We start from the raw sequence: 12,500 nt of genomic DNA, 5'->3' as shown, positions 1-12,500 counted from the left end.
TCCAGTAGGAGCCAAGAAAAGAGGGAGGGAGGGGATGGTGGGGGTGGAGTGTGTGGGGATGGAATGGGTGGGAGTGGTTTTTATGCCTTTGTTTTTTGGCTACCTCTCTTGTAAGGGGGGAAAAAGCCTTTGGTATATGTATATATAATTTCTATGAAATATTGCTCACTCACAGACGTCCAAACCTGTCCCAAAATAAATCGGTGTTGTGCAAACATATTTGTTCTTTGTTGAGTATTTCACAAATTTTATACCCAGTAATGTCCTTATAATGGATGGGAGTGGAGTATGTGGGGATGAAATGGGTGGGAGTGGTATTTATGCCTTTGTTTTTTTTTGCTACTTCCCTTGTAAGGGGGAGAAAGCCTTTAGTATATGTATGTACAGTATGTGTATCTCTCTCTGTCTCTCTCTCTCTCTCTCTCTATATATATATATATATATATATATATATATATATATATATATATGTATGTATACATAGATGTATGTATGTATATATATATATATATATATATATACTTACATATATGTATGTATATATATACATATATATATGTATGTGTATATATATATGTATATATATATATATTTATACAAATATATATATATATATATATGTATATGCAAAATTACCAAAGGACAAAAGCAACTTGATGACACTAAGTACTTTCGTATAATTACATCATCAGACGCCTGACGTCGTAATTATACGAGCGTACTTACTGTCGCCAAATTTCTTTTCTCCTGTGGTAATTTTGCATACAATTTTCACGGTGGCGTGAAAGCCCTGCATATATATATACACATATTTATATATATATATATATATATATATATATATATATATATATATATATATACATATGTGTATATATACTTATATATATTTATATCTATCTATCTATCTATATATATATATATACATAAATATATGTATATATATTTATATATATGTATATATATATATATATATATATATATATACATGTGTGCTGTGTCTTGCGACACTGCTTCTGACCTATGGCAGTGGGCGAGATGCAGGGATGACCCGTCAACCAGTAGGAGCCAAGGGAAGAGGGAGGGAGGGGATGGTGGGGGTGGAGTGTGTGGGTATGGAATGGATGGGAGTGGTTTTTATGCCTTTGTTTTTTTGGCTACCTCTCTTGTAAGGGGGAGAAAAGCCTTTGGTATATGTATATATAATTTCTATGAAATATTGCTCACTCACAGACGTCCAAACCTGACCCAAAATAAATCGGTGTTAAGGCAAACATATTTGTTCCTTGTTGAGTATTTCACAAATTTTATGCCCAGTAATGTCCTTATAATGAATGCGAATTTTGTCACCAAAATCGGTTTAATGAAAAAACAAGGAGTGCAATATTTGCATAATTTTCATATATCATGGGTTAGATTAGGGCGTAGGAAAGAGCAGGTCTTCCTACATGTCCTATCTCATTAACACATACTATCTTGTTCTTCTGCGACCTATTACTTAAGCCAACAAAGATCGAGAGTTTTGTTGTCCCAGTAGCTGAATAAAATCGTCCAGAAGCAGGAAAGTTAAACAAAAAACGTCTTGGAATCCTTCTTGTCCGAAACTTTGTGGAACGCGTCCCAAAGTAACTGGGAAGGAAATTCCTGGTAGTAGTTCGTTTGGAGCTGAACGATGAAATGCGAACTCAAGCCTGAGCGTTTAATAAGCTAGTGAAGTAAATAAAAAACAATCTCATTTCCTCCACATCGGAGAGAGCGACTTACGGTAAAATATCAAATTCTCATTTGAAATCGCCCAGCATATCGTAATTTGATGTCATGATGATGATATTTGGGACGTTATGAAAATTCCTAACCCCACAATACCAATGGGTAACCTAACCTAACCAAACCTAATCTAGCCTAACCTAACCTAACCTAACCTAACCTAACTTAACCTAAACCAAATTAACCTGACCTAACTTAACCTAATCTAAACTAACCTAACCAAGCCTAACCTAACCTAACTTAACTTAACCTAACCTAACCTAACCTAACCAAGCCTAACCTAACCTAACCTATCCTAAACCAACCTAACCTAACCTAACCAAATCTAACCTAACCAACCTAACTTAACCTAACCTAACCAAACCTAACCTAACCCAACCTAATCTAACCTAACCTAACCTAACCTAACCTAACCCAACCTAACTTAACCTAACCTAACCCAACCTAATTTAACCCAGCCAAACCTAACCTAAACTAAACTAACCTTATTTATATGATCTTTACTGTTGGGGTGATTTATATTTACAATCTCATTTCTGGGGTTGCTACTCTTTACAAGCTAATACTCGTTTGTATGATAGCTTATCTTTACAACATCCGACATTTGTGTGATGAGAGAATGTCTCAAACAGGCTTTATACGATCAATATTATTGCGCAATATTCCGTATTGTACAATATTTTGACGGTGTAGGTATGGAATTGACCTATACATGTGATGTCTTCAATATATTGTATCATTCTTCATTACCATCCTTACACCGTCAATAATATTGTACAATATTGCGCAATATATTGTACAATATTGCGCAATATCATTGATCGTACAGGGTTCTTTTTACTTGGAAAATGAGGACCGGCGCCATTTGTTCACTCTCGTCTCCGACAGATGGCAGTGACTTCGAGACGGTTCGAAATTATGAGGACTTGGGCGACGACGATGACATCGAAGAGGTCCAGCTGATCGCCGAGAGAGAGATGAACTCTTTACACAAACACATCCCAGGGCTCAAACGCCATGACGCCAAGACATCGACAATAAGACAACATTACTACCCGGAAGGTAAGTAAAACGTCCACCTTTCTTGATTAATATTGTACCTCGAGGTTCAGTATCTCGTTGCGTTCTCCTCCTCTCGAGGAGCGTAGCTGTGACAGGGATGGCCCCTCGTCCTCGAAGTACTGAAATGTAAGGGCCTTGAATGAATGTGAATATGCATGAAGTGGGGGGTATGCTTCAGGAAAAGTGGAGAGGGGTGCAGTTGGCAGCCGAAATATAGAAGTCAGCTTTATCATAAGTTATTATTTCAGTCCGACAGTGGGTTTTCTGTGTGGTTTACAGATGTGCTACTACATTTACCTCTAGTGTGTGTATGTATATATATATATATATATATATATATATATATATATATATATATATGTATATATATATATATACATATATATATATATATATATATATATATATATATATATGTATATATATATATATATATATATATATATATCAACTGGTACCACGATCGGAGAAGAAAACACTGGAGTCGTGTTGCCTATATATTTCGGCTGCTACGTGCAACCCTCTTCAATGGTACAAAGAGGGAGGAGGATGCTATCTTTAAATAGCACCCTCTCATAACATGAGGAACCGGGGAAAATACAAAGACAACTCACCCTTACTCATCTAGTGACCTGATAATCACGTGCCGTGAGGTCAGGGAGAAGATGCCTGTTGACCACGTTTGTGGTCTTAAGTCCGGATATAATATCCGGAGACCACTGCCCCTTTGATATATTCATGTTGGGGTAATATTCTAGTATTGTGGGTTCTACCACCCTCCTCCCAGTCATATGTCTTGTCCTGGTCCATAAATAACACACAGAGATGCTCCGCTTTTGTCGTTGCAGATTATTATTTTTTCATCCGAAACAGATGTTATCTATAAAGGAAGATGAATAGACGAAGGGTTCGAGGACACTCGCTTTCGTAACACGTGTATCTTTTTCTCATAAGGAAAAGGAAAAGGAGATTTTAGTTTTATCAAACACTTGTTTCATATCATCTCTCATCCAGTGGTCCATCTTAGGGACGAAAAAAAAAATGGAAAAGTCTGAAATTATTCATTAATGGTTACCTGAATACATTTTAAGTTAGTTATAAAGAAAGACTTTGTCTTTTTTTTTTATTAGGATTTTTTTTTTTGGGGGGAGGGGGTTAGAGTTCGTGTTTAACAGAAAGTTTGAAATGACCAATGAATACAAAACAGAATGTCGACGACATGACGTCATTTCCGCAAGAGTTTGGTTGCGACAAAAGCCGTCCCTTTTGCTCTTCAGGCCCCAACCACCACAGCAATCAATTGTTGTCGAAATCCATTGAACTCAAACCCGGATCGAGGCATTGCGAGTCTGGATCAAAAGCAGCGTAACACAGAGCCAAAGGAATGAATAATTTAAATTATTTCACCAGATGACCTGGCGTTCGTCGCGTTCGTGGTCATTGTTTTAGATGAGATTTCCATGTAGGAGCGGTCAGAGCTAATTGTTCTATTAATAACAAACGAAAGTAGGATAGACAAAGTAAAATGTATACGTATCTTTGTTCGTTTATATGCTTTTACACAGACTTTACATACACATACACAAACGCACACACATACACACACACACACACACACACACACACACACACACACACACACACACACACACACACACACACACACACACACACACACACACACACACACACACATATGTACACGCTTTATATCTACCTATATATCTATTGATTTATTCCCCTATTTACCTATCTATTTATCTGTCTGTCTATCTATTTATTCATGTATGTATGTATGTACGTATGCATGTATATATCTATCTATTTATTTATGTATGTATGTATGTACGTATGCATGTATGTATGTCTATGTATGTATATATGTATGTATATGTGTATGTATGTTTGTATATTGTATGCATGTATGCATGTATGTATGTATGAATGTATGTATGTGTATGTATGTATATATGTATGTATGTATATATGTATGTATGTATGTATGTATGTATGTATGTATGTATGTATATATGTATGTATGTATATATGTATGTATGTATGTATGTATTTATCTATATCCATCTATCTTTTTAGTTATTTATTTATCTATCTATTTATCTATGTCTCTATGTATATTCTGCACCATTTCTTTTCGATTCTTGAAGGAGAAGCAGCATTATTTCTTAATAATTCTTCAGCGATAATCTGCATTACCTCTTCCTGAATCTTCTGCATTATTTCTCCCTTAATCTTTAATGAGAATCTGCATTATTTCTTCCTGGTTCTTGGACGAGAATATGCATTATTTCTCCCAGATTATTTAACAAAAATCTGCATTATTTCTTCCTGGTCCTTGGACGAGAATATGCATTATTTCTCCCAGATTCTTTTAACAAAAATCTGCATTATTTCTTCCTGGTTCTTGGACGAGAATATGCATTATTTCTCCCAGATTCTTTAACAAAAATCTGCATTATTTCTTCCTGGTTCTTGGACGAGAATATGCATTATTTCTCCCAGATTCTTTAACAAAAATCTGCCTTATTTCTTCCTGATTCTTGGACGAGAATATGCATTATTTCTCCCAGATTCTTTAACAAAAATCTGCATTATTTCTTCCTGGTTCTTGGACGAGAATATGCATTATTTCTCCCAGATTCTTTAACAAAAATCTGCATTATTTCTTCCTGGTTCTTGGACGAGAATATGCATTATTTCTCCCAGATTCTTTAACAAAAATCTGCATTATTTCTTCCTGATTCTTGGACGAGAATATGCATTATTTCTCCCAGATTCTTTAACAAAAATCTGCATTATTTCTTCCTGGTTCTTGGACGAGAATATGCATTATTTCTCCCAGATTCTTTAACAAAAATCTACATTATTTCTTCCTGGTTCTTGGACGAGAATATGCATTATTTCTCCCAGATTCTTTAACAAAAATCTGCATTATTTCTTCCTGATTCTTGGACGAGAATATGCATTATTTCTCCCAGATTCTTTTAACAAAAATCTGCATTATTTCTTCCTGGTTCTTGGACGAGAATATGCATTATTTCTCTCAGATTCTTTAACAAAAATCTGCATTATTTCTTCCTGGTTCTTGGACGAGAATATGCATTATTTCTCCCAGATTCTTTTAACAAAAATCTGCATTATTTCTTCTTGATTCTTGGACGAGAATATGCATTATTTCTCCCAGATTCTTTAAGAAAAATCTGCATTATTTCTTCCTGGTTCTTGGACGAGAATATGCATTATTTCTCCCAGATTCTTTAACAAAAATCTGCATTATTTCTTCCTGGTTCTTGGACGAGAATATGCATTATTTCTCCCAGATTCTTTAACAAAAATCTGCATTATTTCTTCTTGATTCTTGGACGAGAATATGCATTATTTCTCCCAGATTCTTTAACAAAAATCTGCATTATTTCTTCCTGGTTCTTGGACGAGAATATGCATTATTTCTCCCAGATTCTTTTAACAAAAACCTGCATTATTTCTTCCTGATTCTTCAACGAGAATCTTTTTTTTTCCATGCAGGCGGCTGGGGATGGCTTGTCTGCGCATGCGTGTTCGTCGTTCACGCTCTCACGACGGGTCTGCAGTTTTCTTTCGGTGTTGTCTACACCGATCTCGTCGCTTTAGCCGGAGATGATCGTGCAATGGATGCAAGTAAGTACCCAGCCAGGGTTATCTGTAGACCTAACACATATATAACCTCTACATAAGCATTTTTTTGCTGGCCTGACACACACAAACTCCATGTAAACTTTACCCATTTTCTGTAGACTTGATGCATAAAATCTCCACTTGAAGTTTATCCATTTTCTGTAGTCCCAGCAAACATTGTTTCCATATCAATTCTAGCCTTTTTCTGTGGACCTAGCACACATAGTCTCAACATAAAATTTTACCCATTTTCTGTAGAGCTAGCAAACATAATCTTCATATAAGTTTTACCAAGTTTCTGTGGACCTGGCACACATAATCTCCACATAAACTTGACATAGTCACTTTCTGTAGGACACTGACTACATAATTATTTTCGAGTCCTTTTAGTGAAATCACCACAATTAGTCACCACATTCTAAATACTTGAAATGAATCGTCAGTATCAGCGAAATCATACAAATAATTAATCTTTCCTGCAGTCGTCGAGTTAGGGTAACTCAAAGTTCCTATAGCGTAATTGGTAAAGTGGTGGTTTGGCATCAAGCTGTGTCTCGGTTCGATTCCCGTGGCGACGGCCGGAAAGATTATATATATATATATATATATATGTGTGTGTGTGTGTGTGTCTGTGTGTGTGTGTGTGTGTATACACATACACACACACACACACATATATATATATATATATATATATATATATATATATATGCAGAATGATCACTAAAAAACGTAATCCAAAATTTTTTGCTGGTGACCACAAAGGAAATCGGAAATAAACAGTAAATGTGTGTGTGTGTGTGTGTGTGTGTGTGTGTGTGTGTGTGTGTGTGTGTGTGTGTGTGTGTGTGTGTGTGTGTGTGTGTGTGTGTGTGTGTGTGTGTGAGTGAACAAGAACACGTATCCAAAAGTGCAGGAATAACCAGCAGGAAAGTTAAAGTAAAGAAGAAGAGCGCTTTCGTATAACTTTTGTATGGTTTTCGTATCTCCCAACTTTCTCTCTTCCTGGTTTTCAAAGCTATTCACAGTATCGATTTCTCCAATCCTCTCAATATATTCTGTACTCCGCATGCATCGCCTTTGTCAAAATCCTAGTCGTACGTTCCTAGATCGTAGCTGGTATTATGCCCTTATTGTAGCCTTTACGCCACAGGAATACAAATAAAACCTCTCATGATTTTCCTCTATTTACCAAGCATTTCTTACGAACCTCTTTTTATTTCATGTCGGTTTTAACATCTAAGCTAAGTATTTAAACTGTTCAGTTTCTAGATTCTCACTATTGATTGTAATTGATTTCATCTGAACTTTTGTGTTAAATCTTAGTTTTGGTCTTAATCATCAAACTTACATTGAGACTTTCCTTGTTCAGATCATTTTGCATATCTTGTATATCTGCTGCTGTTTCTGAAATGAGAATAATGTAATTTACGAATGTAATGCGATTAAAATATCCTTCATTAATCCCGAGACTTTTTCTTTCTCGACTCAAATCTGGAAATCTCATCCGGGCAAACTGTAACTAACTTGGGTAACATTTCATCGCTTTGTCCTATATCTCTCTCGATTTTTATCTTTTCTGTATCATTATGTAGTCCAACATACAATACAACATGCGCAAATGTTCTGTAAAGGCCTTACAATGTGGTCATGTGCGCCGTATACATTATCGCTATTTGTTGTACTAAGTCAAAGGCCTTTTCGTAATCAACGAAAGGTAAAACGTAGAGGTATATTTTATTCTAGGGTGTTCGCAATTAGTTGATTTACAGACTGTATACCTGCTTGTTTCTTTTCTAGTTTTCATCTAAGACTTTACTTAGTCTACTTGTAATAATCCTGGAAAATAATTGGTATACGTTTGATACCGTCTTATTTGTCCTGTAGTATAAATCCTCACTGTTGTATTGAGCAATGATTCGGGAACGCTTTCCTGAGGTACACACAGAACATGTAATTGAAATGATCTACAATATACTTCTTTCCCTGCGTTTCTCAGAAGATTTATTAATATATCATCGTCTCAAGGTGATTTTCTTTGTTCTACGCCTTTTAGAGTAAAGTTTCTTTCCTCTTTTCTAATTCCTGATACATTACTCTCGCCTATAGATTCATTTACTGGTTGAATTGAGGCATTTGATGAGTAAAGCTTTCGGTGATTTTTCTACTATCCGATCTATATTTTTCTTCTTGTGTGATTCACCATGGTCTTTGGATCACGTGTTGAACGCGTGATCGACAGCTATCACCCTCTCGGAAGAGAGCTCAGAGCTCATATATGACCGATCTATGGGTAGTGCTGTGACCTTACACGCACACACACACACCCGACTCCCCGCCCCCACGAGAGTTGGAATAACGACTCGCAGCGCATCGATACTGAAATTATTTCAGCCCTGTGTGTGTGTATATATGTGTGTGAAAATATGTAAATGTATTATTTTACATACATAATCAAGAGTTAAATGCATATATTCTAAACTGCTGGTGCATTATATGTAAAGTAGAAGGAACATTCTAAATCGTTGTCTTGAACACAGCTGTCGCCTTTCTCAACTTAAGCAACAGAATAAAAAAATGAAAAATTGTTTGTATAATCTAAATATGAAAATGAGGCTTGTTCGAAACTTCCGACGTCAGTCTCTTCTAGTACGGAATAAATAAATAGCCTTGGTTTGGATCTTACATCGTCAGATTTGATACATACATACATACATACATACATATATACATATATACATACATACATACATACATACATACATACATACATACACGACTCAGTGGCGCGGTTGGTAGAGTCCCCGACTGTCACTAATGAATAGCCTTGGTTTGGATTTTACATCGTCAGATTTGATACATACATACATACATACATACATACATACATACATACATACATACATACATACATACATACATACATACATACATACATACATACATACATACATACATACATACATACATACATAAGTACATACACGACTCGGTGGCGCGGTTGGTAGTCCCCGACTGTCACTACGGCGGTCCGGGTTCGAATCGTGCCCAGGGCTGAAATAATTTCAGTATCGCTGCGCTTCGAGTCGTTACTCCAACTATTGTGGGCGGGGAGTTGTGTGTGTGTGCGCGTGTAAGGTTAAAGCATTACCCATAGATCGGTCATACGAGCTCTGAGCTCTCTTCCAGAAGGGAAATAGCTGTCGATCACGAGTCCAGCACGTGATCCAAAGACCAAGGTGAATACTCACATAAATACATACATATATACATACATACATACATACATACATACATACATACATACATACATACATACATACATACATACATACATACATACGTACATACATACGTACATACATATACCAAAGGTTTTCCCCCTTACACGGGATATTTTATAGTTTGCAAAATGTGTGTGTGGTTTGAGTTCTGTATCCACTATCCACTTAAAACTGTCATCCATATGATAAAAAAGCCTTTACTCGAAGGACTTGCAAAAATATTGGGTTTTCGACATTAAAAAGAATTTACGACGCCATTGTTTCTCTACCGACATACATGCAGACGGAGTAACCGTTTGGAAAATCTTTTTCAGAATCTTGAAGGAATCGACGTATAGTAAATCTAGATGACAGAAAAATAAGGTGAATTTCAATATGTCCTGAAGCATGATAACAACAATAGTGTTATCTATGGGAAAGGATAGTTCAGTGAAAGAATTTTTTATATCATGGCGCGCGTCGGATCAAGACGTATGCAATTTCACATAGGAGCGAAGATCATAAATCATAGTTCGCCATTAAAAAGTCTTATAAACCAACACGTGTTTTCGCGGAAAAATAAGCCCAACTCATTGCGTGTAAGTTGATGAAGTAAGGTCTAACTTCGGGGGGAGTTTGATAAAAATACCCGATGCTAGACTTCTTGCGCGAGAAATGATTGAGTTAATCCAAAAATCTTCCCTTTCTTGCCAGGGTCTGACTTCGTCCACCGATTTTTCGTCTTTTACAGCAAACAAAGTATTGAATTTGGCCTGTCATCCCTTCCCAATGAGTGTAGGGGGAGTAAGGAGCTGGGATCACATTCCAAAAGTATCTGGAGCTTAGCAGGCGAGAGAAATGAGGTGCTGAGAAGAAGACAAAGAACGAGGGAAAGATTGGGTCTGTGAGAGAAAGCACAAAGGAATAAGCTTGCGCCGGCGAGCGAATCTGGGAGGGCGGGAGGGCTGGAGGGCTGGAGGAAGATCAAGCGAGGATGGAGGGATGGAGGGTGGAGGGCAAGGGGAAGGGAAACGAGGGATGATGAAGAAAATAAGGATTAACCCCCTTTGCCAGAATAACGTTGTTCATTGGTTTTTATCGAACGTAAGTGAATTTTCTTCATTTTGGAGAAGACGTACGCTGACGGGAATGGGCTATTTTCAAATATACATTTCATACTTACACTAACGGTCGTATGCCGTTAGTGTAAGTATGACCATTAAGGAGACCCAGGTACAGATGTCACAGATGGATGGGTGGAGTAGGGAAGGACGTGGAGAAGGTGGCATCAAGAGAGGACTGGAAAGAAGTGGCAGAGGATAGAACCATCTGGAGAGGCATAGTGAAAGCGGTGAAAGGCCGTCCGGCCTGACAACCAACAGAGTAAAAGTAAGAGAGAGAGTATACATGCATCGACACCCTTTATATATTTTCTTCTGGCTAACGCCAGGAGATATAATTCAGCTGAGGATGAATTCCATACTGAGAGGATTGAGACGAAAGAAAGTGATAAGGTAAGAAGGACATTAAGAGTGACGAAGGCGCGATGAAGGTGAAGGGGAAATAAATGGAAAGGAGGTGGAGAAAGGGGAGGATAAGATGGATGATTCAAAGCACAATAATGATAAGAGAAGGGAGTAAACTCTGCCTCCCTTTTTGAACCTCTGATTCTGACTATCGTCAGGATCATCTGTTCAGCTGTATAGCATCCTTTCTGTACCAAAAGAGTCTGGCAAAGAAGGCGTAGAGAGCAGTGGGGGAAGCTGAAGGTACAAGGAAAAGTCTGAAGAGGAGGAAGTCTTGGAAGAAGAACGGAAAGAAGAAGAGAATGGAAAGTGGGTAAGAAGAAGGGCTTGGGTGATCAATTTTCTCGAAGTAAAACCCGAGAAAGACGAAAAGAATTCTCAAGTTGGGTTTAATACCTTGGTTACGGAGAGGGGAGCGCAAAGATGAAGGAAGGAAAAAAAGAAAAATAGCGAAGCAACCACGAGAATAAACGGGTGGAATGCCCTCCGCTGTATGTGCTCGACGAGGTAGAAGGTGTGTCAAAGAAAATAATGAAATAATTCATCTGCAGTCAGAATAAGAGGAGAAGTACTGTTTGGCACGGGAAGAGGGAGGGAGGTGGGTGGGTGGGTGGGTGCCTGGAGTTTGTTTTCATGTCGCTTTTCCAGCAAGAAAGGTCGAATTCGCTGACGTTGTGGTGGACAGCCGGCGAGTCTTGACCTTTTTATGATTCCAGGTTCCAGAACCTCTTCCAGACTTCCTTCACCAGACTGTCGAAATCATCGTCGTCGTCGTCATCATCATCATCATCATCATCATCATCATCATCATCATCATCATCATCATCATCATCATCATCATCATCATCATCATCATCATCATCATCATCATCATCATCATCATCATCATCATCATCATCATCATCATCATCATCATCATCAGTCCTCTCAGACAACATTATACTTTCTAAAGCTGTCAGTAGCTGAGTTGTATTTACACACACACACACACACACACACACACACACACACACACACACACACACACACACACACACACACACACACACACACACACACACACACACACACACACACACACACACACACACACACACACACATATATATATGTATATATATATATATATATATATATATATATGTGTGTGTGTGTGTGTGTGTGTGTGTGTGTGTGTGTGTGTGTGTGTGTGTGTGTGTGTGTGTATATG

General features: G+C 37.5%; 1 protein-coding gene across 1 annotated transcript in view; it reads left to right on the top strand.

Annotated features, from left to right (window-relative positions):
• Positions 1–12,500, top strand: part of LOC143036477 (monocarboxylate transporter 3-like) — a 124,117-nt gene that overhangs the window by 44,910 nt on the left and 66,707 nt on the right. The window contains exons 2-3 of the mRNA XM_076203871.1: positions 2,656–2,829; positions 6,373–6,504. Of these exons, the coding sequence (XP_076059986.1) occupies positions 2,745–2,829; positions 6,373–6,504 (217 nt within the window). The 5' untranslated portion in view covers positions 2,656–2,744. The remainder of the gene's footprint in view (positions 1–2,655; positions 2,830–6,372; positions 6,505–12,500) is intronic.

The sequence above is a fragment of the Oratosquilla oratoria genome, chromosome 20, assembly GCF_046742065.1.
Source record: "Oratosquilla oratoria isolate Oo_2021 chromosome 20, ASM4674206v1, whole genome shotgun sequence".
Classification (NCBI taxonomy): domain Eukaryota; kingdom Metazoa; phylum Arthropoda; class Malacostraca; order Stomatopoda; family Squillidae; genus Oratosquilla; species Oratosquilla oratoria.
Note: the sequence above shows the minus strand (reverse complement) of the source record. Positions and strands in the feature narration are given on the sequence as shown.